A 19,133-nucleotide genomic window follows, 5' to 3' on the forward strand; every position below is an offset into this window, starting at 1 on the left:
ATCTGCTGTTATTTTTGCTTTAATCCTGGAGCCATAGCATGGTGGAGATTAGAACATGTTTGTTTGGCTTTGTTTGCTGTGATGGAACCAGATTGAACATCAGGAGGGATTTAAAAGCCTCCATAGTGAATTTCGTGCAGGCAATCATGTTGACTGGGAGAAGATGTGTCGTGTGAGGAAATCGGGAGGAATGATCATGATTCCAGACCAGTGTTTAATGTCACGCATCTCACTTGGGATATGAAGATATTCAAAATATTCCTAGTGCTACTCAGTTCTGGCTTGGCATCACTTGAAAAACAAACATATTTAAAAGTCATTGATAAGTCACTGACCTTGGTTTGGATCTCGTTGAAGGACACACTTGACTTTTTCTTGGATGATTTTCAAAAACTCATCACATCATGCCAAGTAGTAACTACACAGTTCCTTCATGTTTTTATTTGTCGTCTTTGTAATTAACGTGAGAAGAAGTCTCTCAGTAAACCCGAGTGCATGGGCGACTGAGGGGCTGCAGCTATTCTTGGGTGAGCTACATCCCTCTTAAACCCGTCCCTGGTGACACTGGTGTGGTTCAGGCCAAGGCTATTAAGTAAAGCCCTGGATAACATCTTAAATAACCCTATGGCGTCACTCTGAATATTTGCGCCTTAACAACTTGTTCATATTAATGTGGGCCGTCCGCTTTGTTTTGGCTGCTAGATAGGAGTTCTCTTCATGGCCTTATTTAAGGTGGGAATTCAGAATGGTTTTGAGGAAAACATCTCTCATGAATTTCCCACTAGGGATGGACGATAACTTATCGTACGGCATATACCGCCAAACACAATCTCCGCGATGACAATTCTGCATCTCATGATAAATTCGATAAACACGCAGCTCACTCGCTGCATACATGAACATGACGAGGCCGCGACGCCGCGCTCTCCAGCTCCGCGGCGTTTGACAGCCGACACCAGCGTGTGACAGTTGTGGAGAATTTGGTTCACAGTCATAGTTTTAAACTTATTTTTAATACTGTGATCCTCTGATAATGACACTGGTCGACTTTGAGTCTCTGGATCCGTGTTTATTTTATGAGATGGAGTGGTCCTCATAGGTTCTCTGACACGGTCGCCTGCCTTAGTTCACATCAACACATGCAGGTCACCCACTGCGCTGGCACCTCTGCGAAACACTGTGGTGATAATAGTTGGATATTGGACGGAGCTCCTCTCTGGTATTGGTGGCGGGGTCCTCTCCCACGTCCCCATTAGGGTTCACTGATCGCGGACACACTCTCTCAGACAGCGCTAATGCTACGCTTAGGGACCATCAACAAATTCTGAATAGTAAGTAATAGTGAAATCTTCAATAAGGCAATGAAAAACAACCATTTTATGAGAGAGAATTGTGAAAAGGTTTTTCATCACACAAGACAAAGGACTGACAGTTTGTTATAATGATTTGGAGAATAGAATATGACTGAATGATCATTCATTCAAATTATTTGCAATATTTCTGTCACGAGTCAAGACGTGGAGCGGGACCAAAGTGCAGTGGTGAAAGTCACAGGAGGCAGGGGCGAGTCAAAAAATATTTTAATAATTAAACAAAATCACAACAGAAAGCGTCACCGAACCGGGAGAAACAAACAAACTCAAATCTGGAAACAGATTGACAAAAGCACAATGCACAGAGATAGTGACACAAGAAACCAGGAAACAGGAAGAAACAGAACACTAACTCAGGCACCAGGGTTTAAGATAGAGTAATGAAAAATAAGCTAGCTAATGCACAGAACGAGAAACCGAACGACAGAGAACCAATTTACCACAGGGAACAAGAGGAGTCCAGCGGAAAGAGTCACAGAACCAGGAGAATCAAACAAACTTAAATCACAGGGAACAAGAGTCAATCACAGGAACTAGAGGAGTCGATCTCGGCCCATCTCGCTGGAGTCCAGGTGCTCTTGTACTCAAGTCATCAGGGGTTGATTGGCTCCAGCCGTGTGCCACAGGAACAGGAAGAAACGGAGGGAGCAAACAAAACAGGACTCAAAGGACAAAATAAGAGCAGAATCATGACAATTTCTTCAATAGCATCTAGGAACTGTGTCCAGACTGGTCCATAGTTAAAGTCAACTGTTAAGAGACATGAGATACAGCAGACAAGTGGCTCAATTTAACCCCTAAATAAAGCTGGCAGCGCAGTCTGTCAGACACTAGAAACATTGAATTTCTCATCTCTACACTTGCTAGCTGTTATATTTAAACATAAACTAAAATTATGTTGGAGACAAACTCCACTAATAAGTTTCATCATAAAACAGTTTCAAGAGAGACTGTAGTGTCTAACACAAGGAATAGATTGAAAATGTATTTATCGTGATAACTTTTTTTGTTCATATCGCTCATCCCTATTTCCCACTTTTGATTCTGACAATAAACAATACAATAAACCCAATGTTTTCCCTTTGCAAAAGTCTTTTTCCCCATATTAGTTTCATGTTGAACAGCCACAAATCACAGAGCTCACTTGCTATTATAGTGAACCTGCAGAACAACCTAACTTCCTATGGGCGACACACCCAGGCCAGGTAGTGTCTACACTTCCTGACTACCTTGCTACCCAACTACCCACATTACCACTGAGGGAAGAGAGAACAGGACCCCGACAGTACAAAGGTAAACAGGCGGGAAGTGAGGACTGCTAAAGAGTACAAAATGGCAGTGTCTGTCCAGCACTTGGAAGTCATTCACTGTCTACACTGCTGAGCTGTTGTGTTATCAAAAGTGTGAAGGTATTTTCATAGTGATGACAAACACGCTCATGTCTGCCAGCCTTTTTATTTCATTAAGGAAAGTGTAGTGAATATATAAGTAGCCAAACGATGACAGCTTTGAAATCCAATACAGCCAATTCAATTTCCTTTGTCGTAGTGATGCACTATCTGGCGCAACTTGTACAGTAAGCCTCTCTGGCAGACAAACCGTGATCCTGCAGGGGGCGATCAGAAGGCACGACCAGTGTCAAGATTTGCGACATGATATTTGGGAATTGTTCGGTAACTTTTTGAAGAAAGACCAGTGAGTTGCTCTCAAGCCTGTCTGAAAATAAAACAAACATAAACACACCATTTGGCGATCGCAATTTGTATGCTCATGATTTTAAATAAGCTCAATGTGTGAGTTTTTTATGACAATTTACATTCATACGCTTTCACCAGAGGTGGCGCCAAAAACAAATTATTTCAGATTAAATTAGTTTAGATTAGTTTTACCTATATGATACTCTATGAGGTAGAGTAAAAATGACCTGAAATTTCAGTCATGTCTTAATGTGTCTATATAATCTATATCTATGTACCGTAATCCCAAAATGTTGGTAGAGATTACCACGTCTATGATAAAATGATTCAAAGTCTACATCAGTTAATGTTATTCCAGTGTGAACAGTGTGAATTTTACGTTAATTTTTACGTTACGTTTCCCCCCAATTTCTGCATTTTTGTATAAAGCAACTCTCATGGACGCAATGTTTTTTTTTTGTTTTTGTTTTTTGCACCTATATCCAGAAGTAGCCTAGCATGCAACAATGTTTTTGCTCTTCCTGCTAGTCAGATTAAGAGATCACCAAAGAATCATCAGCCATTTAAAAAAATAGACTTGAGTAAAAGTAAATGTATTTACAGGATTCCTATCTTTTTATTTCCAAACATGAGTCTCAACAACACATCACATTCATGCGTGATTCATGTGAGAAGACAGTTTTACGCATGTTACTCTATTTACATTGCAATTCACCTGAGACCAGTGGACATGGAGACAAAAGATGGTTTCAAAAGAAGCAAAGCGTGGCTTGAACAGAATGTTTTCTTTCTGCTCTTCAAAACTCACATTTTCTAAGCACAGTATTATAAAATAGAAGCTGTAATACGAGCACTTGGTTTTCTTCCATTTTATGCCAACTCACAATGTTCCAATGAGCAATGACGAAGCTTAGTTTTATGAATTATCATTTGCAGAACACACCTCTTTTGTTGCATACACACCACAAAACTTCGGGTGTAAAGACTCCGACACATTTACATTCAGCTTGTTCATGTGCAACACTCTTAACACGGAATACAACACCTAAGTGATATTAAATTATCTTCATCTTAATAGTAAATAGTTGTAATTATAATGTGTATTCGGGCTTTGTGACTTAAAGAAAGTATTTGGTAAGAAGAAGAATGAATTGGTTTTAGAAGTATTTTCATTAAAATCATCGCTTCAAGGCTACGGAAACTGAGCCAACTATGGGGACAGTTTCTGCTGTATTTAAAGGGAATTAAATGAAACAATACACAGCTGCATAAACAGAAAGTGGAAACAGCAAAAGACACATTACACGAAACACATGTTAAAACATCTCCGAAGCCTCCAGCATTAAACTGGATGTTGACTTGAGCGCAGTGCCAGCAGTCTTCTGCCCTCCTCATTTGACATGATTTCATTACTATTTGGCGTATAAACGTACATCTACATACAGCATGCTAAGACATGGAGTCCCTGCACTCGTGTTTCGCTAATGTTCAGTAGAATACAGCAGGAATATACAATCACGTACTTGCAGTGTTCCTCGTGTCAAAAACAGCTTCACAGTTTGTCAGTGCGCTCCGCAAAGTCCATCCAGAACAAGTCTGGAAGTTCAGTCTTTGATATGTATGGGCTTTCAAACCTGGCAACCTGGTAGGAAAAGCATTTATTTTGGCTTTGACAGTGACTTTAACCCTTTCACCTTTGGTTGAGACGTTCTTATGATCCTCCTGCTTCAGTTTGCCACTCTTACATATCTTCCACTACTGAAAATAAATACTATCAGCTTTTTTTTACATGTAAAAATTGCATTTATAACTCCATTTCAACTTGCTTCACTGGTCAGCGCCAGTCTTTTAAATCACAGTTTAGAGTTTGCAGCATATATGGTCTGTTTACGTGAACAACAGACAGTCCATTACTAAGTTACTACTAGGTCATCAGCACAGCTGGGGTTTATCGTCCGCGTCGGTCAAAGAAACCAAAATCAGTCTGCAACTTGAGAAGTTGGATGAGGTTTTGCCCCATTTTTTTCCTTTAGATGAGTGAACCAGCAACTCCTGTTGTAGTTTCACAGATGCATCCTGAACCCTTCACAAAACATCAATATACATTGAATTTAAATTAGAGGTGGGACTTGATGATAATATAAATCATAGAAACATAATTATAATAGAAACGAATTGCTTTTTATCTGATCAAATCATAGTTGAATTGTTACCTCTAAGCTTAAACATCAGGATGGAAGTGATGAGAAAAGTCTTTTTGGCTTTTGAATCTTATTTATTCATCTTCATCAGGGATGATTTTGTTTGTGACACCGCTGGAAAAAGGTGGATTGAAAAATTGTTCCCTGGAAAGAATGTTTACATGTGACTTATCTGTTTTTTCACCAAATAATTCTATTTTTCTGGAATTAATTCATCAAAATATGCCCCACCCTTCATTTGAATATGCATTTAAAGGGCTCACCTCGATGGCCAGGTTTGATCTTCTGGCCCCCACCAGGAAGTGAGGTTCAATATTTGCTCTTTTCTGATGTGAGAGGAAATAAAACATTTCATCTTGCACCCATCCGAACCCTTTCAGAGCATTTACAAACTGACAGTTGCTGAATGAGAAAGTAAGGTGGCGGATAAATAGATGGAGGCTGTTGTGAACTGACAGGCTAATGTATGTGAAAATGCTCAATTGAAATATGAGAGCGCTTTCGTGGCTGGGAAACTATAAAATGTGAATTACAATGTCTCATATATATATGGTAATAAAATCATGGTGATATGTTTAAATTGCAATTAAAAATGTATATATTTTCTTATATATATATGTATATATATATATATAAAATGTAATTGCATCTGCTAAGTCTTTGGCTTGCGATGTTTGCTTGGTTTGAGGAAGAGTACTTTTCAAGCCAGGTGAAACCTTCAGCTCAGGCCCTCCCCCACGGGCTTATAGACATTAACATGGCAGCGTTATGTTTATATAAATATATGCTGTGTTTTTCTAAGGATACATAAATCCTGAGCTAAATAGGGTAAGACTTCTGCAAGGTAGATCACGTTGCGCCGGTGATTGAGTGTAAATTTATTCTTGAGCAATCACTGCCAAAAACCGGAGCAGCGACTCCAGTCTGACTGCTGGCAGCAGAAAAACACATGCTGACATGGTTGTTTTGCATAAATTAAGCAAATGATTCTTTCAGTCGTCCAAAGGAAAGGGTGAAAAGTGGTCTTGCAGTTATTATTCTGAAAACTGCAGCGACGTGCATTCTGTGCGTTGAAAAAAAAAGTGGCGCGATGATACCGGCAGTGGCAGCTATCAACACATGGCGGAGCAGATTTAATCATTCTTGTCCCTCACTGGGACCTTTTTTTTCTCTTTTTGTGCGCTTTCACTTGATAACTTGCCTGGGGTAGTGCGAAACTTTTTTTGTTTTGTTTTGGCATTGTGTTAATGCGGCTAAAACTGCTTTGTCACTAGTATATATTTTTTAAATTTAAAAAAGTTCAATGAGGCACATCATAAAAATATACATTCGGCATGCAGTCTGAAATGCTTTTCGATCCACCACAAACCTTAACGGACAAATCTGCTTCAGGAAATTGTGAGAATGCAATGTGAAAGATTTTTGGAAATGATGAGATCCGCTGTTTAAAAATCTGGTAGATGCTAGTGGCAATCTATTTTATTTCCACTCATAATAGTTTTTTTTTTTCTCGCCTGAAACAAAACACACTGCAAACAAAGCAACTGAACAGATGTGAGCTTCATGCTGTTGTTGTCTTATTACGCATGCAATTGTTTGAGTTTCTGTGGCAAGCTGATCAATATTGGGCCACAATGGTCTGAGTGCCTTTGAAGAAAATGGCAGCTGGTTTTGATTCAAAACAATCTCCATTAGACTGGATGTAATGGAAAGAGCAATTAGAGACTTATTTCAAGAGTAGTTTTTCCTGAATGGTGCCCATTTTTCCTGAGGTAATTGTCGATGCAGTGTTGTCGCTACAGGTGTCAATGCAGTGGTGAGGCGACATTGACAAACTTAAACGGTTGTCGGCAGCACACTGGTGCCTTGCTCATAATGTCAATGGCAAAACAAATAATGAGGTATTTAGAGATGAATGCGGTCGCTTGCTATGCTTCAAAAAACATGGCTGCCATTGAACGATTTCTGTCATAAATTAGAATAAAATTGGCACTTTTCAGTCTTCCATCCTCAGAGAAAAATAACACATTTAGTACAGTACTCAAAACAAACGCATTAAAGGTAGGGAGTAGATCACAGGCCTGCTAGATCTGATACCACTGCTTTAGTTGATCATGCTTCTTCAGTCTGTGTTGGCTTTTGATTCGGTATTGGCAGTATAAATATTTGAGGCTTAAATATATATCTTTTCTCCAGTCAATACATCTCAGAGGAAATCGCTCTGCAACTCGTTGGAGAGCTGACTGACGGCGACCTCGCTGTGTTGCGACCCTTGGAGAATCCTTGCGGTCTGCTGGAGCTTGTAGTCAGAGTAGTTCCTTCTATTTTGTGTGTCACTTTCAATGCAGTGTTTGCATGTCTTGTCTGGTAGTCCGTTGGAATACTGGACTGAATTGGACTCCTCTTGGTGTTCGGGTTGACTGCACATCCCCTTCTGAGAGGTACTTTGCTCTAGTAAGCATCCGCAGATCGTCCGTCGGCAGTGGGCCACGTCCCGACAAAGGGACTTGCGGAAGTTAGGCTTGAAAACTAGGTAAACAATAGGGTTGTAAAGTGTTGAGGACTTTGCAAAGATAGCTGCCATTGCAAAAGCCAGCGGTGGGACGGCTGTGGTGTCCCCAAATGCTGCCCACATTGATACAATAGCATAGGGACTCCATGCTGTCAGAAAGCCAATGCATACCGCCACAGAGAGCTGGGGGAAAAAAAGGAGAGTTACTTTTTGCCGTGAGGAATACAAAGACTGATTCTGTTCCGGAACTCACCTTAATAATGAGAGTATGTGCATTGGCAATCTTGTTCTGAGGGGACATGTGCTGCTGCACGGCCTGGCGGGAGCCGCGCACAGTCATAAGGATGAATATATAGGAGAGGAATATTACAATGCAGGGCACGATGTAGCAGAAGAAGAAGAGGCAAATGATGTAGCTCATAGCTGCCGAGTTCTGACCGGGAGCATGCCAGTTGATACAGCATGCCGTACCATATGGTTCAGCCCCGTACTCCCCCCAACCGGTGAGGGGTCCTATGGCAAAGGCTCCAGCGTAGACCCAGACTCCAGCAACCAGCAGGTGGGCATGGCAGTGAGAGAACTTATTACCTGAGTCGATATGAAATGAAGAAAGGGGAGAGGTAGCAAGAACAAAAGTCATCAGTAGCTGGTAGTTTTTCACAAAATGAAAGCAACATTTTTGACATTTTGACTGCGCTGTGGGCAAAGTCTGTATGTATGGGAAAAGCCTCAGGGATCTGTGGGTGAAGATCGCAACCTCTTCTATTGCTCTCCTCCATTGGAATCTTTAATCAACATTCCATGGACAGTTGGGGCTAACTTGAGTGTAAAGACTCAGACTCATAGTCACAAATTTGTGACAATCCTTGACAGAAAAATGAGGAGTCTTAGCCTTTGTATCTTGAGGCATCTCATGATACCATTTGACTTGTGAGTTTGTCAAGAGGAATTCGTCACATCGCACTGGACAATGGGACACCATGTTGAAACAGGCCATAATGATTCGCTAGAGAACATACAAGGCCCCAATTCTGCATTCGCTCTGAGTCTTTGTGGATTAACACCAGCTCCTGCGGTTCAGTCCAAAGCTACGGTTGGATGATTAAGCCATATTGCATGCTTTGACCTGCAGATATCTCAGGTGTCTTTTGACATTTTGCGATGTCACCTGTGCCTTCAGTATTAGTTGTTCAAGCGGTATTCCAAGCATTCAATCTTATTTCTGCCTTTCTCAAGTTCAACCAAAGATGAACTCAATCACTGGCAGAAAGTCTTGACCCCCACTCTGAACAGGTGAACAGATGGCCCCGTATTAATGCCAGCTCTGCTGAATAAACCTGTGTGTGATATCTCTGAAATGCGTTTTTGCACTTTCCACATCCTGCATGCTAAATTTGCACTGGCAACTTTGGGGAAAGTGTTGCAGTAAACCCAACTGGATGCCTATAAAAGGACAAGAACATATTTCCAGCTCCGCGTCACATCAAAATCTCATTTATTGTCTGACTATTTTCCTGTGACACCTGAATCTCATGTAATCATCTTTTCACAACACCACACATCCAGATGATGTTCCCTCGTTGTCAGCTTCCCCCTGAAACCCTTCCAGTTCTGGATGAAAACATTCTCTCTATTAAACTCTTCATCCTTCCACACAAAGCCATGGTATTTGTTGTCCATGTTCTCACAGGCATTGCTTTCACGCTACACAACTGAAGTTAGCAGTCCTTTCTTCTAATTATTATTGACATTTTCATTATATTGTACTTCCATACAATACCTTCTGGACTTGTTTGTACAAGGTTGCTTCAATAGTTGAATGCGTTTCCCCTGCAGCTATCTCGCAGAATGAATGTGAATTGTAGCACATGCAGAAAACAGAATCTTTTCTTTTCCACAATGGCTTGATTCATGACACTTATTGGTCAGTCCATAGGTTGTGAGATGGCTTCATGTTTTTGAATGCTCCTGCTCTGAAAACTGGCCTCATGACCAGCTGTAATTTGGGTTTCCATGTGCACACCTATGAGGATGACTGCAACTTATGCATCAAAGATTTGGTGCAAGAGCAAAGAAGGCTGAAGTGGGTGTTGTTTATGTTTGGGTCGAACCCAACACAAGAGTTGTTCTTGTCAGACACCTCCTTTCAAATGTTGTGGTCACTAGAGGTGAACTACCAGGAGAGTCATGCCTCCTTGACCAGTGGAGTCGTTTGATGTGTGTGAGTCAGCAGGTTCCAGGCAAATTGTGTACTTTTCTCAGAGGATTTTCTGGTAAGCATCACTCCAATGCGCATAATTATTTGTCCTCATTTGCATTTCAAGCCGCTTTATTTGTGAAGCTTGGGCTCTCCTGGGTTTTTTTCACTTTGAATGATGAACTTTGAGACAGAGTGGCGCTTCAGTAACGCGGCTTTGGTCGTCTTTATGCCTTGCTGGGTTGCTGTACGCTGACAACTCTATTTTCAACCTAGACTCAACACTTTTGCAATGTTCAGAACTGGCAATACCATTTAAGCTGAGATGGATATTTTAAACAGTGGGCATAAGAATGACTGTTCTAATGCTCTTTAAATGAGGTTGTTGGTTGCAATGCCCTTGACTATTCTGTATGACCTTGTGGAGCAGATTTTAATTATCTTCTGTGCAGATTTGAAATGCTGTAATTGGGAGGAAATTATTATGTATTTATTTGTACATTAAGTTATTCCTAAACATCATTATTATTATTATTATTTTCTTTGATACCCAAACCCTTTGTGGCTGATATTTGTTGCAAGATGCATCAGAAAACTCTCACGTATTTGAGAAAAGTCCGTCATTGCATGTAATACCAATGCTACAAAGATCGGATTGGATTCCTGGATAATCTTCTTTGTAGTTGTGCAGTGGATTTAGTTTCAAGGAAAACACTGAAGGTCAGAGATTGAGTTTGAATCCCTTTATAGTGGCACAAAGTCTGAACGTGGAACACGGTGGTGATGTTCCTTTCAAGGTCAATGATCAGTCTTTGGTGAACTCCATTCATCACGATACTTCATACGCTGTTTATGCATGATGTGTCCGATTACATTGCAAATTAATTTGATCTTCTTGTTGTCAGGATCTATTATCTTTAGCCTCTTGTTTTTCAATTAAACCATCAACTGTCATGTAGAAAGCAAATACTGTTCGCATCAGTGACATGAAGAGAGACTCAAATGCCCTCAACTTCATCATCCTGGCCGCTTGATACTGCAAGACCCCAAGGCTCCATCACTGAGCCTCATTAATATTTTCTTTTCCCATTTAGCTGCAGGGAAGGACATGAAGACAGCAGTTGTAGTTCAGGATCAATACAATTAGTACAGGACTTCAATTAAAAGGATTTCACCGAACCTCTGACTTTCTCTTTGATTCCTGCGGGTCTCATGTCTTACCGTAGTTTGGGCAGCATACTTTGAGCCAGCAGACGCTGGAGAGGACTGTGAGGTTTGTCAGGCTGCACAGGCCGAACAAAACCCCACAGAAGGCGTAGACAATGCAGGTTGTCTTATTGAACAGCCACCTCAGTTGGAGAAACAAGGAGAACACGAGTGAATATTACAGAACAATCACTCTCAAATGGTTCCCAATGGTTGAGAAAAATCAGAACCTTGAAATAGTGAAATTTTCTGGGAAGAAAAAAGAAAAGTCATAGAACAATATCAGTCTGCGTTTCATTTCTTTGATGCAAAATAAAATGTTCCTATCTGGATGTTGTCGAAGCACAAAAATATGAGAAGAACGTCGCACAAAAGACACTCTGGTTTCCCATCCAACTCCCATATCACTGCCTCGAGTTGAGTTTAACTGGGGGTGAAAATGGAATCTATAGCTTAACATGGAGTTGATGCCATCTAAGAGAAATGAATAGAGCATTAATGGGCTAATGTAAATGATGTTAGTGCTGTTGTCACTTACATGTGGTAAAATGCAGAGGGGATTGCCAGAGGGAATAGAGATATGGTCATTCCCAAATCACTGATGGACAAATTAACCACAAATAACTCGGCTGGCTTCAGGGAGGATTTCTTTCTATAGGCCACGAACAGAAGGATCCCGTTCCCCGCCACTGACAGCACACCTGGAAGACAGTTCAGATCTGTGACACAAACCAAAATGTTTTGATTTGAGCACACGGTTTACGTGTTTCTGTAGCTTACCAAAAATGGTGTAGATGGTCCCCATGATGAAATCATTGTCTTTGGATATACTGGAGGTTAATATAAATGTTTCGGAGGCATTTCCCATCTGGAAAGAAACAGATGCTGGTTTTACTCTTTACTCTCGAAAATAATTTCCAAGTTAACCATGCTGCTTCTGTAACTGATGTTTTTTTAGTCTGAGTCAGTCAACCCTCTGAAAATCCTGTGATATATCCATATAATGCCAGAATAGACTATTCTTATTATGAAATTCAGCCAGGTCCATCACATTGTCTTCCACATGAGCTTTGTGAAAATGCCACAGGAAGGGCAACAATAGCAAAAAAAAAAAAAATCAGTTGGCTCATGATGTGGCGCTAAAAAAAGGTGACGCATCACCTTAATTTTCACCATCACAAAAAAGGGACATTTTCACATTCGGGTCACACACACACACACACAAAAAACAACAACAACAAACAACAATGCAAGTTTTGGATGGACTGTTGGTTCTTGAGAACAGGTTCATTTATTACATGTGAGCCATTTATTTTTGAAACCTCTGAACTCTACAGCAAGATGATATAAAATGATGGACATATATAGCTACATTTGGCTCCTAAGAGTTGGACTTAATAAACAACCCATTTGTCCAGAAATTTGAGGACAAATTTCTGTTTCTTTTTGAGTGTGTGGCTAATTGTACTTATACTGCATAACTTGTAGAAGATATTGACCAGTCAGTTTTATGGCCCGCGGCTCCATCTGCGGTCTGTGAGTTTAATAAGTCCTTATTAAATGTACTGCTGACAGGCTGGTAGGAAGCTCCTGACAAAACTGACAAAAAAAAACAAACAAATAGTGAGTCACAGTGAGTTTCTCCGTCTGCATTCTTTTCTGAAGCTACAAGATAGTTACCTCTCCTTCACTAATGAATGGTGCGATTCTCAAGTGTTTGAAGTAGTTACTGTTCAGTTGAAAGTCTCTCCTAAATTGAAGATAATATTGATATGTTTTCTCAACGTGAGCTCCCAGAGAAATGGCTCTCGAGTTACTTTATCCCACCCTGCGGCGGGATAACATAAGAAGCCAGTTAAAATCTCTCTCTAATCTTCAGAATTTTAAAATATTGGTCAGTATTCATTGGCGTCTATTGCCTTTGACTATTCTCTGTGTATTGAAAGATCATTGATTCAGAAGTGCTATATTTAAAAATACATATTTTGCAGTTGTCAATTATGTCTTGCCATCGTCTGTACAAAGACAATTCCCGGGCCCACAGAAGAAAGGATGACGAGAAAACAGACAGGCTCAAGGAAATCATTGAGGGCAAGCGAAGGGTGGCAGGAATCTTATAAGAGGAGTTGTCATTGTCAGGAAGGATAGATTGAAGCAGTTCACTCAAGCAAAGAGGAAAATGTTCCCATCAAAAACTCAGAGGGAAGGGAAACATCCTGCGCACATACAGGAGTGAAAGAACGTAGTATTTGATTTTTGTCGCTCTCAGTTTCCCTCTGTGGGTGTGAATAACAAAATGCCTTGACTAAGTGCTTTTTTTTTTTTAAAGACTTCTCTCTGGTAACCATCAGCAGAGTCCAAACTCGGCTATGCAAGGTCAAATCCTCCTCCACATCCAAGGTATTAAATGGTGCCCTGAACTGCTGCGTTTTAGGCATCTTTCTTTTTTAAGATGTGACACTCCGCCATGCATCATTTACACTCAAAGACTTCTGAAAAGAAAGACCGACAGAATCCAAAAACTAGAAGGACTAGATCGCCTTAAAAGGTGTTAAATCAATTGGTACACTGGCGGAGCCGGAGTGCTATTGACAGCCGGCCAGAAACATGACGGTGAACACTGGCAAGCATGTAAGCAAATGTTCTTCTTAAATCCATCACTGGTTTGTTTTGCTAGTCGCATTCAAGGGAGTCAATTAACAATCGTTGAACATGCTGGTTCATAATAGGAAGCGAGGAGGCGAGTGCAGGCAGGGTTGGACAGAAGAGCCTGTCTGGGAATATGTAGTCAACCTTGCTGTGTAACTAGGAAGGGCAGCATTTGAAACAAGCCTCTCAGAGGGACGGCTCACATGGCAAAGTTTGGAGACAAAGTTGGGGAGGACAGACGACTTTGACACGTATTTGACACGCATTGGGACAGAGGAGAACAGGACGTCAGCCAATGAGGTTCAGGATGTTCAAGGAGAGAATGGTCGTTTCAGCTGCTGAGGCAAGTGAAATATTAGGAAGATGCCTGTCATGAAAATGTCTTGCCAATCATAATTAATCTTTCAGACTTGCAGTTGTTATGGTTTTAAATGTCCTTCTAATTCATCTTGCTCTATTTCACCAGTTTAATGAGGACTGACTTAATCCAAAGCTCTTGTATTCATGATTAAAATAAAAAAATAAAAATAAAAAAAGCAACAGTGAAGTCCTTAGCATGCAAGCTATTAGAAGATGAACTGTCTCATCTGAGTTAGCTCAAATATGTGCAAAGATTTGGACACCAAAGTGCTGAGGACATTTTAAATCAAGCAGCCAAATGTTGAGTAAGAATTTTAAAATGCTTCCAACTTAGCTGCGATAGAATTAGAGCTGTTTCACGCTCCAGCATGCAGAGAAAAAGAAGGGTGTTGCGATGAGTAAGCATGGACCTGATATTTATCTGGAAGCCAGCAACAGCAAAAAAACATGATTATGTAAACAGGACATGAACTAGTTCTGGAAATTGCGGGAAAATGCAAGATGCAGTTCCCACAATGATCTTCTTCACAGAACAAACATTGCTTCTCTGTGTAGATAATAAACACTTGATCAATATTATGGTTTATTCTAAGCTCACATCATTGGGCCACTGAACACATGTATGTTTTTAAAGGTGACCTCACTGAAATGCTCACAAGTTTGGGTAGCCGAGTCATTGATCACATTAAACGGTGCAGGCATTTTAGCTGTAGCAGGCCAGAAGCAGTTTTGTGTAGCAGCAAATTTGCTCTCACTTTGTTCACCTCACTTTTGACATCAAGGTGTTTTTCTAATGAAATGTTTTATGAGCAACATTCCCTCTGGCCACCTCTGAACAGCTACCCTGGGAATGGTGCTTTCAAAGTGTTTCTGTCCTCTCTTCCATCAAAAAGTTGCCTGACTAGAGCTTCCACAAAACACTTCCGCTTCTTCCTTCAGTTCCTCACTCCTTCCTAGAAAGCTTGTAGAGTCGTCTTAAAAAGCATATTTAAGACGACTGTTAACTAATCTAACTCAGATATTCTCTATATTTCCAGTTGATGATGTCGCATCCATCCCACCCTTGGAATGTTTCCTGCTGGACGGAGAGGCCATCTGTTCTTTTGTCGTAGGAGTCATTATTCTTTTCCCCACATTTCCAATATGGTGCCACCAAGCCCTCGGGCTGAAATTTTGAAGAACGAAAACAAAGTGCCAAAATAGATGACAGAAGAAAAGTGATCACGGTGTCTGTTTTTTCCCCGAAACATATGGTTGTGAGTGGACAAGCGGGAAGAAAGACCATGCAGTTGCTGTCACTTTTCACAAGCCTCACTCGCCTCTCTTTTGAAAGCAACCTAAATCATTGTTTCACAATCTGTTCGCCTTTTTCGGGTCGAGAGTGGATATTTAAAAATGTCATTGTGTTGCAATGGCTTTTTTTTTTCTTTTATAAAAGATTAACTTTCATTTTAAGTGAATTATTGGTTTAAAGGTCTGATCTGGAAATTGATATCTCCACATCATCTGACTAATAAAAACGTGGTGGATTATAAGCGATAAATCACAACCATATTTGCTCACCAGTGCGAATGACATCTTGCCTACTCGATATACTGTCACTTTTGGAGCCAGTGTGATGCCTATGGAGAGAACATGGCAACATGATTTCAGGCAGATGTCCCCGTGCGAGACGACAGCTTGTGGTGGCGATGAGCCAACTTCTGTGGTCCGAGCTTTTATCACCACTTATCTCTCGTTTGTCAAAACCATGAATCATGTGAGCAGCTGCGGAGGCCGTGATGGATTGAATGGGCAATACAAAGGCTGCTGGACAGCCACAAGACCAATAACGCCCCCCCCTTGACTTTCATCTGTGTAGTAAGACAGAGAAAGGCTGAAGGAAGCTTCATGTTTGGAGTTCAATTGAGTGGTAAATTGGCTCCTGCTTAAGGGTACCTTCTAACAATTCACATTTTTTATTGGGATGTATGACAGGACAACAACCTGGGAAATAATAACTGCTCTTTCAAAACAGGTGTAAGTGCTGAAGATAAGATAAAAAGTCAATGCGTTCTTCCTCCAGTTATCTGTCTCTACAGCCTAAATAGATCAACAGTGAACATAACGGAATAATTGGATGCAATGATGCACAGTTGAACACTTGAGCATAAATTTTTATGAGCCTACTGAAAATTAAATTCCCCAGCGTGCTGCTGCTGGTGCCGATTTTGTTGCAACCAAACAAGTTAATTCCAGTCTTTAGATACATGGTTGGTGTAACTGTATCCTCCAGATAAAAAATGAAAACATGCAGCAACAGCAGCCCTTTTGTGTGTTGACAGTGGGTTCCCTGTCTGGTCTCGTGTGACACGTGCTGCCGTGAAAAACGGCACAAACTTACTTCATCTCCTGGCTTCCTAGCCAAGTGAGCATCTCATCGTTCTCCTTCTTGCTACAGGTGTCTAATCCCATCCTGTGTCCTATTCCCTCATATCTTCCGAATGGGGAAGGGAAAAAATGCTGGAGGCAAATATTCATTCTGTACCTGAATTAAATATTTGACCAGTTTCCTGATGAGAACTGTAGCCCTCCCTATCACTCATCCTCGACCCCCGAGGCCAAATGACTAAAGCCAACGTGTGCTGTAATTTTTTTTTGCAATTTGCAATACTCCTGTAATCAAATTCACATTAGTAAATTTACATACAAATAGGTTTTTCCCATACGGTTAGACTGTGCTGGTGAAAGAAAAACATCCTCAAGAAAAATGGATGATTCTCTTAACAGCAACTAATATGTGTTCATGCTTTGAAGCACCGACTTGGGTCTGAGAATTCTCTAGAATGGAGCTTCACCCTTCCAAGAAAAGCCCCACTGCTTGTCTGTTTCTCCTTGGAATTCTCACCATAGACATTGATCGCATGTTGTAGTCATTCTGCTGGGAAAGAAGTGGATTTGTTGATGGTTAAGACTTTCTGAAATTTTAAGGTCATTGTTTTGCAATTATTTAAAGTAAAGCAAATAAGTGAGTTGGCCTATTGATGTTTGTAGAAACGATGACTTGTCTCTGCTAGGTCCATCGGTTTTTGCAACCGATCAGAATGACAAACCTTTTCAAGTCAATAGCTATCTCAACTGGTTTGTCACATTTTATTAGCTCTAGTCTTGGAAATCCGAGGAAAATTAAAGACAACAAGAGCTCTTCCCATGGGTTTGAGCTCATTTCCATTGATCCCCTCTGCAACAATCCAAGTTTCACAGGTGTGTTTTAAAGCCCATCATTGATTGACTTCCAACCATATTACCATCCCACAAATGTCATTCTCCTCCACGTCATTTTGGTCATTCTCAGTCACACACAGCAGCTAATTACCTCCTGAGGCAGGCGGCTCCAAGTCAGCGCTTTAAGGCTTCTGCATAACCTCTTTCAGAGCTCACATGTTTGGATGGTTTTTTTCTTTGATGTCGAGGTTTATTTCAATCCCACATCAAACATACAACGGCTCTCCCATTTCGATATGAGGCATCGAAATGGAACAGAGAGAACAATAATTCTTACAATTGAATTTCCCATGATTGTCAGCTTTAGGCTTTTGATTTTCAGAGCACACTTTCATGGATGATTCATGTTATAGACTACAGATTCAGTCTTTGTCTCACAGGAGACGTCTATCGAGACAGAAAAAGTGAATAAAAACGTGTTAAGAAGTATATAAAATGTCAGTGACCTCAAGATGAATGGAGTTCTGTCGTAGAGAGAAATTTTTCACCTTCACATTTTTGATGTGGCCTTTTCATATGATAAATTATGATTCATGTTTAATACACTATAAAATAAATCATTACCTTGAACAAATTTTTAAGAATAAAACAGGTCATGCTGTTATTCTTTCTCAATCACCTCATACAACTCAAATGTATTCGAGAGCTGCGGCTTTATTTGTGTTATAAAACTAAGAAAAGAAGTTACCATTATGATGTTTGGGTTGGCTTTATAGGTTTGAAAAGGCTTTGTCTTTCAAGAATTATTTTTGCACAATTCTCTCTGGAAAGTAACAATTGTATATCGTCGCTAAGTTCACCCCTCATCTGGCGCACGCTGATCTGTTGCCATGGCAACTGGACACTGTCTCAGAGGACGCTAATGAGCCACTCTTGAACAGGAAAACATTTGAGCCATGTTTTACTGGTTTAGTCAGTGCTGTTGGGTAAAACTATGACACAAAACCAGAGCTGAGGATTGTGAAGGATTGTTTTTGTAGGGAGCCCCTGATGGGATATGTCGACTCATAGATGGGTAAATAAATGCAACAGTTCTTGAATCAATTGGTGCTTTTTCACCTAAATCTCAGCATATAGAAACTTACCCAAAAATTCCCAGTTTGCTTTGAACTGAGCCGAATGACATTGTCCCTCCACGGCCACATAAAAGTCATTAGGATTCCAAAATCTGTCATTGAACAAATACGTGTGGCTGTCATTGAGCTGACTCGCTTCAATACAAATATATTTGCGGAGAGTTATTATTAGGATTTTGAAAGATATTGACTTCCAGTCAATCATTCGACCAAGAGACTCCGTCCAAAAACATTTCAGTGAGTGATGAACGCACTCTGATCCCTGAGCTCCGATCAGAGTAAGCTCTCTGGCTCAGGACCCTTTTCAAGACACGCAGTAAAAAAAATACATTGATGGAAATGAAATTCCCAAACTTGCCTGGAGTGACTTTGTAAAGCTGCTTTTGCTCGAGTTTATTCACTAACTAATGAGCGCTAACAGACAACACTAGACAATAGGAAAGAAATCCTTTTTATGAGTCTCGCTAGTGAGAAAATAAAAAGTGAAAAAAAAAGTGTTTGGCAGCTCTGCCGTGGCACACATTATTCGGAATTACTAGGAGTAAGTGAAAACATTCCCAGTTCAAGATGACATGAAACATGCAGGCTGCGTGATCTT

General features: G+C 40.5%; 1 protein-coding gene across 2 annotated transcripts in view; it reads right to left on the reverse strand.

The window, feature by feature from the left end:
* Positions 1-3,687: 3,687 nt before the first annotated feature.
* The window catches only part of opn7b (opsin 7, group member b), a 28,084-nt gene continuing 12,638 nt past the window's right edge, over positions 3,688-19,133 (reverse strand). The window contains exons 2-6 of one of the 2 annotated variants that reach the window (XM_053849351.1): positions 11,967-12,054; positions 11,725-11,887; positions 11,202-11,329; positions 8,037-8,371; positions 3,688-7,966 (exon numbers count right to left, since the gene is read on the reverse strand). In XM_053849351.1, the coding sequence (XP_053705326.1) occupies positions 7,478-7,966; positions 8,037-8,371; positions 11,202-11,329; positions 11,725-11,887; positions 11,967-12,054 (1,203 nt within the window). In that variant the 3' untranslated portion in view covers positions 3,688-7,477. Of the gene's footprint in view, positions 7,967-8,036; positions 8,372-11,201; positions 11,330-11,724; positions 11,906-11,966; positions 12,055-19,133 lie in introns of both variants that reach the window. The other variant, XM_053849349.1, reaches the window with a different exon arrangement.

Source organism: Synchiropus splendidus, chromosome 18, assembly GCF_027744825.2.
Source record: "Synchiropus splendidus isolate RoL2022-P1 chromosome 18, RoL_Sspl_1.0, whole genome shotgun sequence".
NCBI classification, from domain to species: Eukaryota; Metazoa; Chordata; class Actinopteri; order Syngnathiformes; family Callionymidae; genus Synchiropus; species Synchiropus splendidus.